The 17,838-nt window shown below is 31.8% G+C and overlaps 1 protein-coding gene across 1 annotated transcript; it reads right to left on the bottom strand.

Moving 5' to 3' along the window:
- Positions 1-3,409: 3,409 nt before the first annotated feature.
- On the bottom strand, positions 3,410-8,878 carry LOC25491344 ((6-4)DNA photolyase). The gene is made up of 14 exons (XM_013599240.3): positions 8,450-8,878; positions 7,485-7,556; positions 7,280-7,360; positions 6,943-7,113; positions 6,808-6,876; positions 6,512-6,598; positions 6,289-6,387; positions 6,119-6,202; positions 5,696-5,782; positions 5,471-5,542; positions 5,269-5,382; positions 5,072-5,159; positions 4,882-4,977; positions 3,410-3,889 (listed from the first exon to the last, which is right to left on the bottom strand). Exons 1-14 carry the CDS (start codon positions 8,774-8,776, stop codon positions 3,708-3,710), a joined length of 1,629 nt encoding a protein of 542 aa, XP_013454694.1. The 5' UTR covers positions 8,777-8,878; the 3' UTR covers positions 3,410-3,707.
- Positions 8,879-17,838: the final 8,960 nt, after the last annotated feature.

Raw genomic sequence — 17,838 nt, forward strand, 5'->3', positions numbered from 1 at the left:
AACTATTTAAGTAGTATCGCTTTGGTCCTTTAATTAAAATTCGATTTATTTTGGTCCCTTAACTTCTCTCTATTACACATTTTGGTCCTTTTCGTTAGTTTTAATTCAAAAATATTAGGTTTTCTTCATATCATCTCCTATTTGTGTGAAAGTTTTAGGTGGTGTTGTTTTTTCACTATGTCTACATACCTAAAAGTATAATACAAAGTGTTTGCAAATTTTAATTCATGTTACATTTACATATTATGTATCTATTATCTTTTAAATAACTATTTTTTTCTTCTAAATAATCACATAAAATTTTGTAACGTTATATTATTTTATGAAAAACTATAAACTGCATCAATTACCACTTTGAAATTAGACTAAGAACACCAACAATATTTATATATTTATTAATTATATGATCTCTCATTTTCCTTTGTCCATTCTTTTGTATTTTTCTATTTTCTTTTCTTTCTTATTTTTGCACGCATGTATGAAATAAAAGACACTTTTGCAAACACAAAATATCAAAATTGTTATTCTCAAACTATTAATGTATACTATTATATAAAATTTAGTGTCGCTCTAAATATTAATATTTATATATTTAGTTTTACATTCCTTGTATTTAATAATTTTTTTTTTCATTCTTAATAAATCTTATTAATATTTCTTTCATTATGTATACTCAATATTATATTTTATACTTATTACGTATACTCAATATTTAATAGATATATTACTACATCTTTTTTTTTTTGACAAATATTATATCTATATTTATACATTCATGTCTATTTATTTATTTTTAAACAAATGAGGTGCAGATAGATTTGCAACACCTAATTAGATTAAATAAAAAAAAAAAGAGTATAATCGATTTGGGAGGCATAAAGCTTGACCTAGTCAAACAAAAAAAACAATTCAAAGTTATATGTCACACACCCACACATGAAATGACATATTTTGACAGCGACAAACAAACCATGTCACCAAACATGAAAACAGATTCACACGCCAACAACTCATTACATAGAACACATAGAACACGACAACAACAAGCGTTAAATACCATTTTAACTATATAGTTCATGTTTCGACAACAACGACACACACCCATGTTTAGCATGACCAGAAACTTTAAAACAACGACGAACTCATAAGCAGAAACAAATGTGGATAAAAAAGCGACAGAAAGAGTCGCATGGTTGAAGTTAATGGTACAACAAAGGCTACTGCTCCCAGTAGTACTACCGTCGCCGTGAGGCTACATCCTACAAATTAGTAATTCAAACTTAATCGCGTAAATAACAATCAACTTGATTTAGCTGCAACTAATTTTAGTTGAAAAAAAATTAGGTTTAGAAAGTTGACACTACATGTTATCTGTTTCACTTACTCACACTTTTGTGAATAATCAACAATATTTTTTTCTTTTGTATTTCTTCTCTCATAATTCTCTCTTTCTTTAATTCTCAATTGTTTTGAAAAAAAAAAAAAAAAACTACTTGTTCACCAACGTTTTGGTATCAAGAACTTGTTCGATTCAACAAGAGAAGAGAATATTAACCATGAAGAGAAATGATAATATCTCTGCACATTTACGAGTTCTTGATGGAAGAACCGGGGAAAATGGGTGAAACAAATGAAGGTGATTTTTGAATTTCAAGACATGCTTGAAGTTGTTAACAATGGAGTTGAAAATCTTCCTGCAAATCTTATCGAGGTTCAAAGAACTACACACAAGGAAGCAAAGAAGAAAGACCACAAATCACTCTTATATATTCATCAATACGTGGATAATGTTGTGTGCAAGTGTGAGTTATATGTCCCACATCGGATAGAACAGTAAAGGTTGAACACCTTATAAGTAAGAGGACCTATAAACCCAGAGCCTTAAGGTTTTACGTAAGAGTGTGGCGTCTCTCTCACTTGTGGTTGTTCTAGCCTCGATATGGATGGTCCCCCGAGCTCCCCTCAACAGTGGTATCAGAGCCCCGTTCGACGAAGGGTACGACCGAGGCAGCCGATCCGTTTGCGCAGAAAGCAGCAACAGCGGTACAATCGTGTCGGTCCGTTTGCAGAGAAACCAGCAACGGCGATACGAGCAAAGTAAGAGCTTCCGCTTGAAGGGGAGAGCATGATGAATTGATGGACTCACACTTGAAGGGGAGTGTTATGTGCAAGTGTGAGTTATATGTCCCACATCAGATAGAATAGTAAAGGTTGAATACCTTATAAGTAAGAGGACCCATAACTCCATTGCCTTAAGGTTTTGGGTAAGAGTGTGGCGTCAAAGGAAGCTTCATACACGCTTGTGAAATACTTCAAACGTTATGATAAAGCGAAGAAGATACGACAGTAAGCATTGAGAATGCAATATGAGCTATGAAAAGATTGAAGATTATTTCTCAACGATCACCAACCTGAAACCTGATGAAGCTATGTAGTGAAATTCTAACACCGAAGAAGATATGAAAAACAAGACGAACAAACTAACACCGAATTATTATAAAATACTAAAACCACTAAAGATGGAGGTATAGTTGTCTTGAAATTCTAAAACACGTTATTTTGAAACAAAAATAAAACACAAAAACCACTAAAGATTTGGAATGAAAGAAGAATTTAATTACTATATTTTGTCAGTGTACAATTATTTTACACATAACCATCACCAACTTGAACCTACTGAAGCTATGCGGTGAAATTCTAACAAAGAAGGTAATCATGGAAAAGATTCTTAAAATCTTACCATCTCAGTTTGATAGCTTGGTGATAAAAAGAGAAGAAACAAAGGAACACAGTGATATGAAGATTGAAGATCTTCAAAGGACACTTGAATCTCACGAGAGGAGGTTACCGGAAGAAGAGATGAAAGACAAGACGAACAAACTAACATCGAATTATTATAAAATACTAAAACCATTAAAGATGGAGGGTATAGTTGTCTTAAAATTCTAAAACACGTTATTTTGAAACAAAAATAAAACACAAAAACCACTAAAGATTTGGAATGAAAGAAGAATTTAATTAGTATATTTTGTCGGTGTACAATTATTTTACACATAACCATGAAAGACAAGACGAACAAACTAACACCGAATTATTATAAAATACTAAAACCACTAAAGATGGAGGGTATAATTGTTTTGAAATTCTAAAACACGTTATTTTGAAACAAAAATAAAACACAAAAACCACTAAAGATTTGGAATGAAAGATGAATTTAATCAGTATATTCTGTCAGTGTACAATTATTTTACACATACATCCAATGATGTGTTGCCATGTGTATACAATTATTTTAAACATACATCCAATAATATGTTGTCACGTCAATTTCATTTTCATCATTCACATGGCAACACATCATGAAAAAATTAGTATGAAAGAAATACATAACAAACATTATTAAAAATAATAAATAAAAACAAAATCTGTGTGATATATCTAATTTGCCGTATGTGACATTAACATGAGTTATGGAATAATTAATTCAATTCCCTAAGAATTGCACTACATTACAAGAGTGAGGAGAATAATTTTTCATGATATAAGACCTTACATGACAACAGGTGCTAGTATTGGTCTCAAGTTACTCCTACAAGTCTAGGATACTGGTAATATTAATATGCACTACATTATATACATATATGCAAAATGTCATGAAAATGCTAAGCAATGTTCCAAGCTTGCATAATAAACCAATAAAAAATTCCTCAGCCAATTAGTAGCTGCCTAGATCTTTTAGATTTAGTTCCTTGTTCTTCACCCTTGTCTAATTTCCTCCTCAAGTTTTTCAGATCATCTTCACTAACTAAACCATTCAGTGCTTTACTTAATGCATAGGCCTCACCCATTTTTCTTTTGCACTCTTTACTTGCAGAGTCGTGAGAAACAACTGAAACACAGTTTATACAGCATAAACATGGATAATATATATCAAATCCTATACAGTCAGAACAAGACATGTCAATTTGATCAGGAAAATATGTGATAGAATAGCAAAACCGGCTGTAAAAAAAAAAAAAAAAGATATATAAACACACAAAGAACACAGATGATTGATTACGTAGTTCGGCTAACTATGCCTACGTCTCTGATAGCAGAGGGCAAATGCCGTAGTTTATTGATTATGCAATACTTATGATTACAGAGTATCATGAATCGCATGCTCGAGCGTCTTCCACTTATCAGTTAATACAAGTCTTACTCAACAATATGTTCGTAAGGTTATTAAAGCTATCCATTTTTGGCTATTAATATGCATATATTTATGAAATATATGTAAATTTAAAAATGATAACTACCGTCACATATCATGGTCATAAGAAACTAGCAAGAAAGAAATGTTAGCAATAATATATAAATCAAAGAAATACAACTTCCTCTCAAGCGAATCTAATACTCCTCCCTTACAACACCTCATCCGAACCAAAGAAAACTTCCAATATACGAAGTTGCACATCATAACAAACTTTCCACCAGAAATACAAACCAGATGTTGAATATGGCTCATATTCGCTGATAAGTTGGCAGATGCTCGAGCGTGGTATAGCAGAGTGAGTGGAGTTGAAAGAGTAATGAAAGCTCCTGCCCTTTGGGCTTGGCCCATTTGTTTGTTGGGTTACAACTAGGACAGTTAGGGGGTGCGGGAAATGAAGCCTCCGCGGTATGGTTCAGAAGTTAAGTTGTAAACTGGACTGTAGTATTAAACAAAGCTTTGTACTTAGTAAACCTAATTCATTGCATAATAGAAAAGTGCAACAACAACTCTACTGTCGGATACATAGACACAATTGGCCAAACTCCCTGATCAATCCTTGTATTCTTTTGTGATTATCTTACTTTAGAACCGGATTCATTATTCTAACACTAAATGACAGCACTGACCTGGCATTGGATAGTCTTTTCCAATTATGCAATTTGCTTTGGTCTGGATGCTTGGAGGAGCAGTCCATGGTTCATAGATGTACGCCTTGGGCATATCTGCTCAACCACATTCAATTCTAAGTTTTAACATCTTATCAATGAGAATTTACTAGATACTAGAGATGGTGAAAATGAGGGAACTTAAAATTACCTTTTAAGACTGGGAGAAAATGCCTAATATAGTCACCATCAGGGTCATACTTCTTACCAAATGTGGTTGGCGAATAAATACGATTATACTGATCATCAGAGACAATAAATGTACAAAATGACAGTGAAACATTCAGGATTCAACCTCTGAAACAAAATTTAATCACTTTGTACTGAAAATTCAGAATTAGTTCATACCTGATAAAAGAAAGATGAACATGAGAGCCACATCCAGTTTCCATTATTAATTGCCCAATCTGAATCAATCAGAAGCCTCTCAAAGACATCACGTCCCTTTTCCCAATGAACAAACTGTCATAAACCCAAAAAATAAAAAATTGGTATATAATAATGGAATATGAAAAAAGTTGGCAAGCTTGAGAGTATCAATGTCATATACCAGATCACCTCGAGTTAGAAAACATGCAACAGAATGTCGTGCTAAATGATGCATCCAACCCCATTGGCGTAGCTACAACAGAAAAATATGGTTTTAAATGCATTTTCTGAATGAGAAGGCTGATAATAGTGTCATAGTACACATGATTTGAAGCATGAAATGTCAAAGTAAAACCCCCATTTATAATTTTGCTTTATTTGGAAAAAAGGATGTCAAAACCCAAACCTGGACCATGATAGCGTCAATCCAAGGAAATCCTGTCTTAGCATCTCTCCAGGCCTCCAAAAGTTTATCATCGTCCTTCCAAGGAATCTACAAATTACAACAAATAAATTTCAAAACAACATATATAATGATTAAGAAGTATATGTTTGCTTTTAACAAAGGATTATCAATAAAGAACAACCAAATAGTAATTGTCAATAATTATTACAAGGATATAAGTATGTAAGTGTACAATAGAAATAAGGACTCTTGAAGCATAAACATAACAAGCTAGCTAGTGATATTTTATGTTTTGATGCAGAAGTATTTCATGTGCTAATGTAGTATTCAAAATTTCTAGTCATAAGTTGTGTAAGCTGAATGCACCTAAAGATAACATCTATTTCTTTCTTAAACTTTAGTAACCATTGATTGTTGTCTCACCTGCTTGCATATCCTATTGTCTTTCATGCTATCGAAATTTGGAGTCCCAAAAGCTGCAGTGTAAAAGAAATCTCGCCACAACAACTGCACATGTCAACAAGATAACCTTTTTAGTTTCCGAAGTGGAGCTCGACAAACAATACTGTACTATCTTCTGGAGATAATGTTACCTGTCCTAGCAGAGAAACAGGTGGTGAAGTATGCTTTGGCAAACTTTTATATACATCTTGAATGCATTGGTAGAAATATCTGGAAGAGAGACAACCAAACTGCCAGAAGATCAACAACAAGCAAGAAATATATAAGAGAAACTTAAGGTTCAATTTAGGTTAATAGTTCAATCAAGCTAAAGAGACATGTTAAGCAATACAACTTTTACTGTTTTTGACTTACTTTCAAGTAAGGTGATAAAATAGTTGTTGCTGGCTTAAGAAATGCAGATGGATTACCCTTGGGTTTCTCAAAGTTTGCTACCCACGTCTGAAATCATAAAAAAATAAAAGAAATTAAGGCATTTACAAATTACACAAAAGAAGAAAAAAAGAAGCTAAAACAGTGTAGTATGTTATATTACAAGCAGTTGATCTTTCAGCAAGAAACATCAATTTTATATGTAAACACTGATGAATTGGATTCGTGAAATGGACCTTACAGATTTTAATCTTTTAATACTAGAATGTTCAAAGTACCTTGTCTTTCATGCATTCTTCCAATCTCCTCAATGCTTCTGATTCACCGCCTTTGAACGGAGAGAACTCCTGAAATTTACTTCTCTAATTAGGTGTTCCTAAAGGATTATTAATCTTGAAACATAAGATGCATACCAGTTGATCATCTTCATATCCAAGGTCTTTGATTGTTGGAACTTCAGAAATATCACAACTTCCAAGAGGGCCAACTGGAGGAAGTGAAGAATACTTGGTTGCGAGAGGAGATGGCGGTTCTCCTGCAAGGTTGACAAACGATTGATAACTAAGTGGCGGCTTCCCTCCATTCTGATTTGGCATTAGCACAAGACCATGGACAAATTGATCATGAATTAATGGAATAAGAACAACAATAATAATAACAGAAAACCTATAAAATTAAGTGGTACATGATTAATTGGTAAAAAAAAAAGTAGTTAAATCGGAGATAAATCTTTTCAAGCTTCAAACTCACCTTCTGTATAATATCTGTTGGATTGAAAAGTGTGTGGCTGACAGGAGAGAAAACCTCAATTCCTGCCTTAAGAGCATAGTCCTGTAATAACCAAAACAAAAATTAAATATGCCTTTAAATCATTATTAAATCTCATGTCCACATCATATAGTGTATTTACATTAACTTTCTACAACATCTAAAGCAAAATAACAATGCTCATTACCTTAACTTTAATATCCAAAGCCTGATAATATGGATCAGTGTCATACTCAAAGCATAACTTTCCAATGTTCCACTGCATCAACCAAAATAACCAACAGAGTTAACTACCATAACTTTTGTCTATATACCAAAAAAAGTAACAGAATCAATAGCTGTTTAGGAGAGCAATTTTCCCAAACTTGTGATCAATGGGCTAAAAGTGATTTTGTCGTGTTTGTTAGTAAAACGTAAAATGGATTTTACCTCCAAATCTCAGCTTGACTAGACGCGATAATTTTTTTTTCGCAATTCTACCAAGTTTCATGTCAAAATACTAGCAACAAAATGAATTCATCTTTATAACAACTTCATTCAAAATCACGTTTGAGAAAGTGAATTTACCTAACAAGTTATTACGTGGGGTAAAAGTTAAATTTTTTATATATGTTTGTAACATGTCAAAATTGATTTTACCTCTAAACATCAGCCAAACTAAGAGTGATAAAATATACAATTTTTGCACTAAGTTGATAAATCTATACTAACTTATATGTCAAATTAGATTCAGAGAGTATATATAATCAAACACATAACTTCACTACAAACCAAAAGCTGATTTGTGTTTGTCTATACTAATAAAAATCACTACCCAAGAGCACTTGGATGACATGGTAAGGGATCCTTCCAATTTAACCAGAGGTCATAGATTCCAATCCAGCCCCGAGAATGCAACGATATTAAATCTCTTAGAAAGAGAGTTTTGTCATTCATTGTGGTCCAATCTGACTGGAAGGATTAACCTCTACACGTTCACACCCAAAAAATACCAATAAAAAGTGATTTTTCACAAAAATAATCTCTAAGAAAGGGTCTCTTATTTAATTCAAAAAATCTCATCCAAACAAACACTTAAAACAATTAATTAACTTCCACAATGCAACAACAACAATACTTAACAAAAACAACATTCAAATTTATTTTCGATACCTGTTTCAAGCACCGAATAAGAACTTCACTGGGATCACCCTTAAGCACCAACAATCTCGAACCAATCTTCTTAAGATTAACATCAAGATCACCCAAACTCTCAAGCAAGAAACTTATCCGGTTCAGACCCGCACGAGATGAACCAGGCGAGAACGCATTTGGGTCGGGTTTCATGTAATGCGGATCAATAACAAAAAGAGGGTACAGATTAGAACACCCTCGTGTGGCGTATTCTAGTGCTGGGTTATCGTGGATCCGAATGCCCTTTCGAAACCATATCATAGAACCCGACCCGAGTGTCATTGAAGAAGAAGAAGTTAATCGCATTTGATTTTGGTTTTTCAATTTTGAAGAAAAAGTGTTACGCGCGAGTTATGAAATGAAATGTATTAAGAGGTGTGGTTGTGTCTAACGTGCACTAGGGGGTGTAGGTTGTTGAATTAGGGTGGGAAGTTGATTTTGTGATTTGGTTTGTGCACACGGCGTATGATAGAAGTGGTTGGAATGGAGGGAAATGTAACGGTTCTAATATTGCCACGTAGAAGAGTATTTTACGCCACATTGAACTTGAAGAAAATGATGCAGAGTTACTTGAGTTTCAACTTACTTTATTTAGCCTTAGTTTGGTAGAGGTGAAAAAGAAGAGAGAGATAGGAGGGAAGTCCAACACTTCTCTTGTTTGGTTGAGGTGAGAAAGAAGGAAGAAAGAGTTAAAAGTTGTGGGTTCCACTAATTTTTGGGTAGAAAAATAGGAGAGAGAGAGAGAGAGTTGCATTTTTAATTGGTTTTCCAATCCTATCCTTCTATTGCTTCACAAAAGACAAAAACGTGAATACTACTACTTATGCTATTGCTGAGGATATGTATTTTTCTTCTTCATTGATATGTGAGAATAAATATTTGTTATTGCATTTTTTTTTTGTACAATAGGGGATGAAACCCCAAAAGTTATTATGTTTTAGTTAAATTAAAAATGAAAAATATTACGAACTACAGCTGAGAAAAATATGAACCACTTTTCTTCTACATATTGATTTTAAGTTAATCAATATTTAACTAATAACTTAAATTAATTTGTAAAAAATAAAATAAAATAATTTATATTTGACCACATCAATATAAGCCTAAAGATCTTCATCCTTTTTCAATGTTCTCTAAATATTTCAAAAGTTGCGATCAAGCTATCTTGAGGGCAGCGGTAGAAGAGGTTTACTTAAAAAGTTTTACTGATTTATCAGTCTTTCTTGAAACTGTGTTGTTTTTTAAATGGGCTGGATGGAGATTGAGATGCAACAAACCTTCCTCCCTTCTAACATTGTGCGATTTAGAGAACATACAACCTACAAAAAATGATAATGAGAAACAAGAAACAAATCTGGAAAATTTTGATAAAGGTTTTCGGTTTTATTTAGAGCTTACAGGGATTATTCAGAAGGGTGATAAATATTCAAGAATCAAGGTATTTGGAAATTCTGAACACACTAATGAAAAAGTAAAGAAATTCTGTTTTGGAGTTTGGCCCATAAATGGGAGGCGTTTTGGATTTCTGGTATACCGAAAAACAATCCCCGGATAGTTTTGCTATCCGGTGATCATTGTTTTAAGTACCTTTTACTGTTTTTTAAACAAGATCCATATATAAATTGTAATACCCTTCTCATTGCTCGAGAAAATCAGTTGGCTGAAGTACCAAAATACTTTGTGGAATGGTGTAAGTTATGTAAAAACAATCACTCGGATACACTAGACTCAATCAAGAACACAAGAGCACAGTTGAAGGAGGAAAGGAAGAAAACACCATATCTAACAAGAGTGTGGAAAAGGTACATTTTAAACTTAGTTTAATTATAGTTTATTGTGAGGACAAGAAGTAGGATTAATGACGTGTTAAGGAATATAAACTAAGAAAAATTTGACAAGTTCTGAAAATTGTGTTGATTTTTCAGTTTTATTTGACTTTTTGTTTCACTGTGATAATTGCGGTTGTGATTATGCTATGGAGATCCCGGATATTGTCAAATGTCAATGTTTTTACAAATAGAGTCAAAATAACAGTTCATGGATTTCTGAGTTTGTACTGTTTAACACAATTAACTTACTCTTAGGATTGATTAACTTTAATTATTAAAGAAATGAAAAAAGGGAGGGATAAGAATAACTGACTTTAGTGCTGCTCGATATCTCATGTCTGCATTGTTGTTTTTTCAGATCTTTTGGTTCTAACATTATACCTGCGATCGTTTCTTTAGCAGTTGTAATAGTTGATTTCATTGGGTTATTCTCTTTAGTAGAATATACAATTATAGGATTTTGAATCTGCATATAGGAAAATAGATTAGGGTTAGCTCAGGGACTTTGTATCTATACTTGATCTAAATATATAAATATGACATATGAGATATTTGTGTTCATTAAGTTTCTGTCTTTAAAAATTTATGTAGGGTTTTGATCAACAATGTAACTCAAAGCAGAACATCAAGCCGTGAAGGAGCAGAATATAGCTCAAGTACTTACAAGGAAAATAGCTCAAATACGAAGTTCGGATTAACACAATTGCGACTTTGTATTAACTATTTTGAATATAGCTTACTTATATCTTTACCAGTATTCACTCTTCAATTGATAAAACAGAGAATTAAGAAAGTTGCATACCATATATAATTAAACTAAGAGTTTAAAATGTACCTTGATGGTCATTAAGAAGGCAGGTAGATTTATCTTTTGTTTGTCTAGGGTAAACACTGATTTAGGAATGTACATTTCATGTAATCTTAATGTATAGCCACAAACAACTCTTCTTGGATGGGATTCACAAAGTGAAATCCACATGCAATCATCCTCATTTTCTTTCTCTCTTTCTTCTCATCACTAACCCTCTTATCTCTCACTAGGTAGCATTCTTCTTCTTTAACTAGATGAAATCCCCAATTATATGGTAGTCTGAGTTCATAACTGCAATTGAAATTGAACAATGTTAATAACAACACTTAATTTTTTTCAGACAGATTTATCTTTTGAAATTGAACACTTAATAACAACACTTAAGTTACCTTGGCCTAGGCTTTGTTATGTTTGGTCCAATTGATTTGAAGAGTATCCGTAAAGAAGATGCCATACTCACCTGAGACAGTGTAAAATGGAACGCATAAATAGTGTAAAATGGGTAAAAATGGGTACAAATCTGATGAAGCAGTTGGGAATATTGAAACCCTGATGCTCTAGTCCTGAATCAGCCAGATGGGTCAATATGTGTCAAGGTGTACCCAATTGATGTACTTGCAACTAATAACAAACTCGTGCATCCGCACGGGTACTGGTTAGTCGAGAGTGAATTTGTTAGTTTGAATTTTATGATTAATAATATTTTTGTATTAAGTAATAAAGTTAAAATCAATCATTTAAATTAAATAATGAAGTACATTTAGTGGAAAGAAAAAAGTAAATTGAAAAATCGAAGAAGGTGGAAATAGAAAAAAACAGGTGTTATATTATTAAACGAATTTTTGGTTAGTAATATATGTTGGTTGGCCCATCGAAAGTGTTTTTATAACTTGGTTTGAAAGTTATTTACAAATTTAAATTATGTTAGAGGTTCCATATAGTATTAATTTTTCAGTATTTGGTAATAAGTAGAAAATGGAAATAAGTCAAATTTGAATAATCTTGAATTGAAGTGTTGAACATGGAAATAATAATAATCCATTAATGTTGTACAAAAAGATTACATAACATAATATTAAACATTGTAATCACATAATTAGATATACGTATATTATTACATGGTGCAGTACATTTAAAGCATAAAAACGTTACATGTACCACAATTATGTAATAAAAATTTGAATATGATATAACGTCTTGGAATAAAACGGTTTCTTTTACAAAATAATTTCCATCGATATACTAATTGTATGATTTTTGTGTCAGTTGGTTGTAATTATATCAAACATTTAGTTATGTCCATAATCTCCACATAAAATTATTTGATTGCATACGTTGTAGCTGAGATAGTTTCCAAAATCTTCTGATAATTCCTGGATGAAAAAGGTAATATAAAAATTAATCATTGATTTAGTTATTACGGAAAATAATATAATTTAAACTTAAGGAAGAGCTAACCATATTTGATTTGTCTAAGTCAGATCCCATGAGTTGGATATCAAAGGGTTAATAAGCTTTTATCCCCCTGCCATTTGGGGGACTTTTGGTATACCCCCCTGTCAAAAAAAAACTTGTAGATTCCCCCTCGAAATTTAAAGATTCTTTGGTTTTGGACCCTGAGCTCATCTGACTGTACGGATAAGCTGATGTGGCGGTGCTGACTAGATAAAATTGCATTTTTGGCTTGCTGAGTTGGAATTTTATAAAAAAAAAAATTGATTTTTGTTTATTCAATTTCGATCTTTTAATAAAAAAACTTAATTTAAATAACTAAAACATAAAAAAAATAAAAACTCAATCCTTCCCTTTTCTTTTCTCTTCCACCGTACCTTTCTCTTCCTCCTTCATCTTTTCTTCCTCCATTTCTTATTCTACAACAACTTTATCCTTTTCTTCTTCTTCAACAATTGCGCTCTTCTTCTTATGCCTTCTCCAATTCCAAATTTCTCATAATCAACAATTTTAAAAAACCCTAAAATTTTCAAATCTCTAAATTTCCCAGATTCAACAAAATCATCAATTTCCTTAAATATTGTCTTTCCAATCTCTAAAGGGAATTTTAAATTCCCCAAATTTTTTAGATTGAACAAATGTAGAGTTTTAGGGTTTGAAAGAAAGGGCTTATGAGGGATTGAGGTTATGGTTGTGAGATTGAGGTATTTGTTGTTACTGTCTGTTGTTGTGTTGTTGCTTATGTGTTGTTGTTGTTGATCTGTTGTTACTGCCTCTTCTTCTTTTTCGAATTACTCTTTTTTGGGTATGAATTTCTGGAATTTGATTTCAATTTCTGGGTTGAGTTTATGGGTTCTGTTGTTGTGTTGTGTTGTGTTGTATTTTTGTATTTTTTTTTCGATTAATGGAGAAGAAGTTGATTTAATTTTTTTTTTTGTTGTTGAGAGTTTGAAAAAACTATGGTGAGAGAGGGAATCGATGGAGAAAAGAGGGAATTATAAAGTTGTTGTTAGAGAGTTTGAAAAATGAACTTTTGTTGTTACTGGGCTATTATTTTGTTTCCAGATTTTTTTTCTTCTTCTTAAGATGATGTGTTTGTGTTGTTGATAGAAGGAAGATGAATGACTTTGTTAAATAATTGTGTTGTTGTTGATTAGAAGATTATATGTTAAAGAATTGTGTTATTGTTGGATTTTTTTCATGAATGTTTTGGATTATGCCATGAAGATTTGAATGTTTAGGTTTGTTGATGATGTTTATTGAATGAATTTGGATGAAGATTTAATTTGGGATGATGAAGATGTACAATATCTTTGATGAAGTTTTATGTTGGGAAGAAGAAGAGTGTTCTGGAAAAGAGAAGGGAGAGGTGAAGAAGAAGAGAATTTTTTTTTTTTTAAATGTTTTTAATAAAGAAATTTAAATGGAATTAAAAAATTGGAAAAAAAAAATTAAAAATGCCAAGTCAACAAGCCAAAGATGCAATTTTATCCAGTCAGCACCGCCACATCAGCTTATCCGTACAGTCAGATGGGCTCAGGGTCCAAAACCAAAGAATCTTTAAATTTCGAGGGGGAATCTACAAGTTTTTTTTTGACAGGCGGGTCTACCAAAAGTCCCCCAAATGGCAGGGGGGTAAAAGCCTATTAACCCAAATATTTGGTTTGGTTTGGTATTAAACTTCTACTTTGAAATAAAGTTATTTTAGTAACACAATTGATGAAATTGTAACCTGCATATTTAAAAAAATTGGAACCAAAATATGCAAACACAACTTTAACATTATCTGGTAAATTGAAGGTTCTCTGAAAATATTGTCAACCGTCAGTTATGATAGGATTAAAAATGTTGTTTTGTATGTTCATTCTCATATAAGATTGATCTTCTGTTAAAATATCCCAACAACGTTCAAACCGATTTCCAATTTTATTCCACAAATGCAGGATATACTTCAACATTTTTCTCTAAGTAAATAACATGATTTGTATCAGTTTAATGTAAATTTTAATAAATTAATGTAAATAAATGAAGTATAAAAAGAAAATATCGTAGTTATGTATAAATAAACCAGGTCAAATTAACTGACTGTGGAAACGTAAGCAATTGGACCACTTAGAAGTATATCTTCTTTGGATGTCATTGAAGTTTTATAGTAGCAAACAGTTTAATTTGATGTATTTGTAAATTAAAACTTATGTAAGAAATGGATTTCTTGCACATCCATTTATATGTAATTTGTTAGCTCACATATTAGTCTTATATATAGTGAAGGGAGAGATTAAAGAAAAATTATTTAATGAATTATGGTATAAATGTAGGGATTAAAAGTGGTTGGAAGGGATCAATTTAATTAAATGATATGGTTGAGTAAGATAACATGTGTTAAATTGATGTGAGGTATGATAAGAGCTAACAGTAAGTTATAACAATTGGCAGTGTGTATATTAAAGAGTAGTGTTTTTTTTGAAAAAAATTATGTGTATTATTGAATGGTAGCATTGATTTTGTTGTGATATTAAGTACTGTGTTCTACTATATGTACTTGAATGAACAATGAATATGATATCTCCATAGTAATTTATTGAAATGTACATTATTTAGATTCCTGTAAATTTTGTGTATGTTATGTCTACCATCACTGTCAAAAGTAAAAGGAGATTCCTTACATATACTGATAAGACTTGTTAATAATAATTGAATAAAAAAAAGAATTGTTTAATAAATTATGAATTTAAATGTTATATTAATTTGTGTTAATTAATTTTTTAGTTTTTGTAAATAGTAACGAATTTGTGTTTACTCCGTACAAAATGAAATATTATTTTTGAGTTCGTGTGACATTTTTCTTTATGATTTTGAAAAACTAAAACTGTTGTTGGAAATTTTTGATAGTGATTAAAATTGATGATGGATAATTTTTATAAGGACTAAAAATTATGATTATGTAAAATTTAATAGGGAGTAATGTAACATCCCGTTTTCCCAACATAAAAATTTCATAAATTAATCAGAGTAAAACACCTTAAACGGAATGTTACACTTCTTTTCTTAAAAATCACAAGTGGAATAATTAAATAATTATTCTTCAATTTTCAACAACGTAATAATTAAAACTTTGCAGCGGAATTAATTCAACGACAATAAAAGCTTCAACAACATGTTCCAAAATATAAAGGAATGATAAACATAGCAACAATTTTTCATCCCGTTACGTATCAGAGCCCTATGACACTTGAGCCACCACTCCTACTAATCTTTATTACCTACAAGTTACCCATACGAAGGACAATATTTTCAAGCAGAAGGGGTGAGATTCACAATCAATAATAATAATATATAGTTCATCAAATGCATCTAACAACTTAAACTCCATCAATTAGTAATAATAATTCTTTTAACGACTCCTAAACCATATCATGTACTCATCATATCAACAGTCATAACTCGATATCATAAACAACATCATAACAGCATCATTTAACATCATAATCAACATCTTAATCATAATCATATAACATCATACTCATAATTCGTATACAACATGATAACTTCATAATCAATGACATAAACAACGTAACAACATCATATTCATTGTTCATATACAACATAACTACATCATTAATTCGTATTAACATTCTTCACCAAGCACCTTATTAACAACTCATGAATAGAGGACAACTTAGCAACTATACGTAACATCATCATTCCATAATAATAATTATTCATCAAACATTCCATTAGCAATTCATGAATAAAAGACAACTTATCAACTTAACATAACCATCATCAAGTACATTTAACAACTCATCGATAACATCACATAATCATCATCACAACATTCATAATCATCATCATGTAACATCATATCAACTTCATATTCAACACCATAAACAGTCATCGTGACATCTTCTCATAATAATATAAACGACACAACATAATCATCACATCATAACAATATAAACAATTACATATATTTAACAATAATGTTCTTACTTCTTTAACTTTAGTAACACTTACTAATTCAACCAACAACGACGATAACTACAATTATCCAATATATGTATATATTTATCAACAACATCATCATCATCAATGTGGCAACTACAACCAACAACTAAGACTCATGCATGACATGACAACATCACTAAGACTCCTCAAAATATGCAATTATGCATGTGGTACCAAACAGGACCGAAGCCCTCACCGCTTTTGAATGGTTAAAGCATTCATCAGGACCGAAGCCCTCACCGCTCTGAACAACTAGTGCTCCAGGACATGAGTCCTCTCCGCTGTTTATGCATATGCAATGGACCTACTTGTGTATATCTACATACAACTTGACCATGCATACATACTCCACAACTCCACTAAGACTCCTCTACAATGCATATGGTACCATATCAGGGCCAGAGCCCTCCCTGCTATAGAATGGTTAAAGCATTCTTTTATCAAGACATGCGTCCTCACCACTAACACCGCTTTGAACAACATAGTGTTCCACCGCTTTGAACGACAAGGCGTTCCAGGACCGAGGCTCTCACCGCTTTTATGCTTATGCAACTGACCCACTTGTGTATATCTACATACAACTCAACTAATGCATATATGTACATATGACTTACGACTTCAGAATTCAACAACATGTATGGTTTTTAATTAAATGAAAGCATACATCACCGTCAACAGCAAAATCATCACAAACCAGTCCAACCATTCCAGAAAAATGTACAATTAATAATAATCAAACTAATGCATCAAGTTCATTCAACATAGTATATGTTCACTTGGTTTCATACTCAATCATCTCCAAATTCACTAAACTCAACAACAGCAACGACAACAAACAATGTACATAATTAATTATGACATACTCCACCTCATAGTCAACTATGACACAACGACTCTTAATAGCAAAATTCATCAACACATTCACAACAACATATATATTCACCCACCATATCATAATAAACAATGTATATCGATACACCAATATCATCACCCTTACATAATTTCACATCAGATATATGATTTGTCCACTTTAATCAAATATTAACCAACATTTCCCACAACATTAACCAACAGATGCATCTTAATCAATAATAACCAGTAACACGGCAGCACACAAACAATCTCAAGATATAACAACATCAAATGGTAATCATCATCTTAAAAAATCATATATACATATAACACTTCATCAATCATTGACAATATCGTATTCACAAATATATAGATACATATATTAATTCATCAATCATAAACAATTCTTCACTGTG

Source organism: Medicago truncatula, chromosome 4 (genome assembly GCF_003473485.1).
Source record: "Medicago truncatula cultivar Jemalong A17 chromosome 4, MtrunA17r5.0-ANR, whole genome shotgun sequence".
Classification (NCBI taxonomy): domain Eukaryota; kingdom Viridiplantae; phylum Streptophyta; class Magnoliopsida; order Fabales; family Fabaceae; genus Medicago; species Medicago truncatula.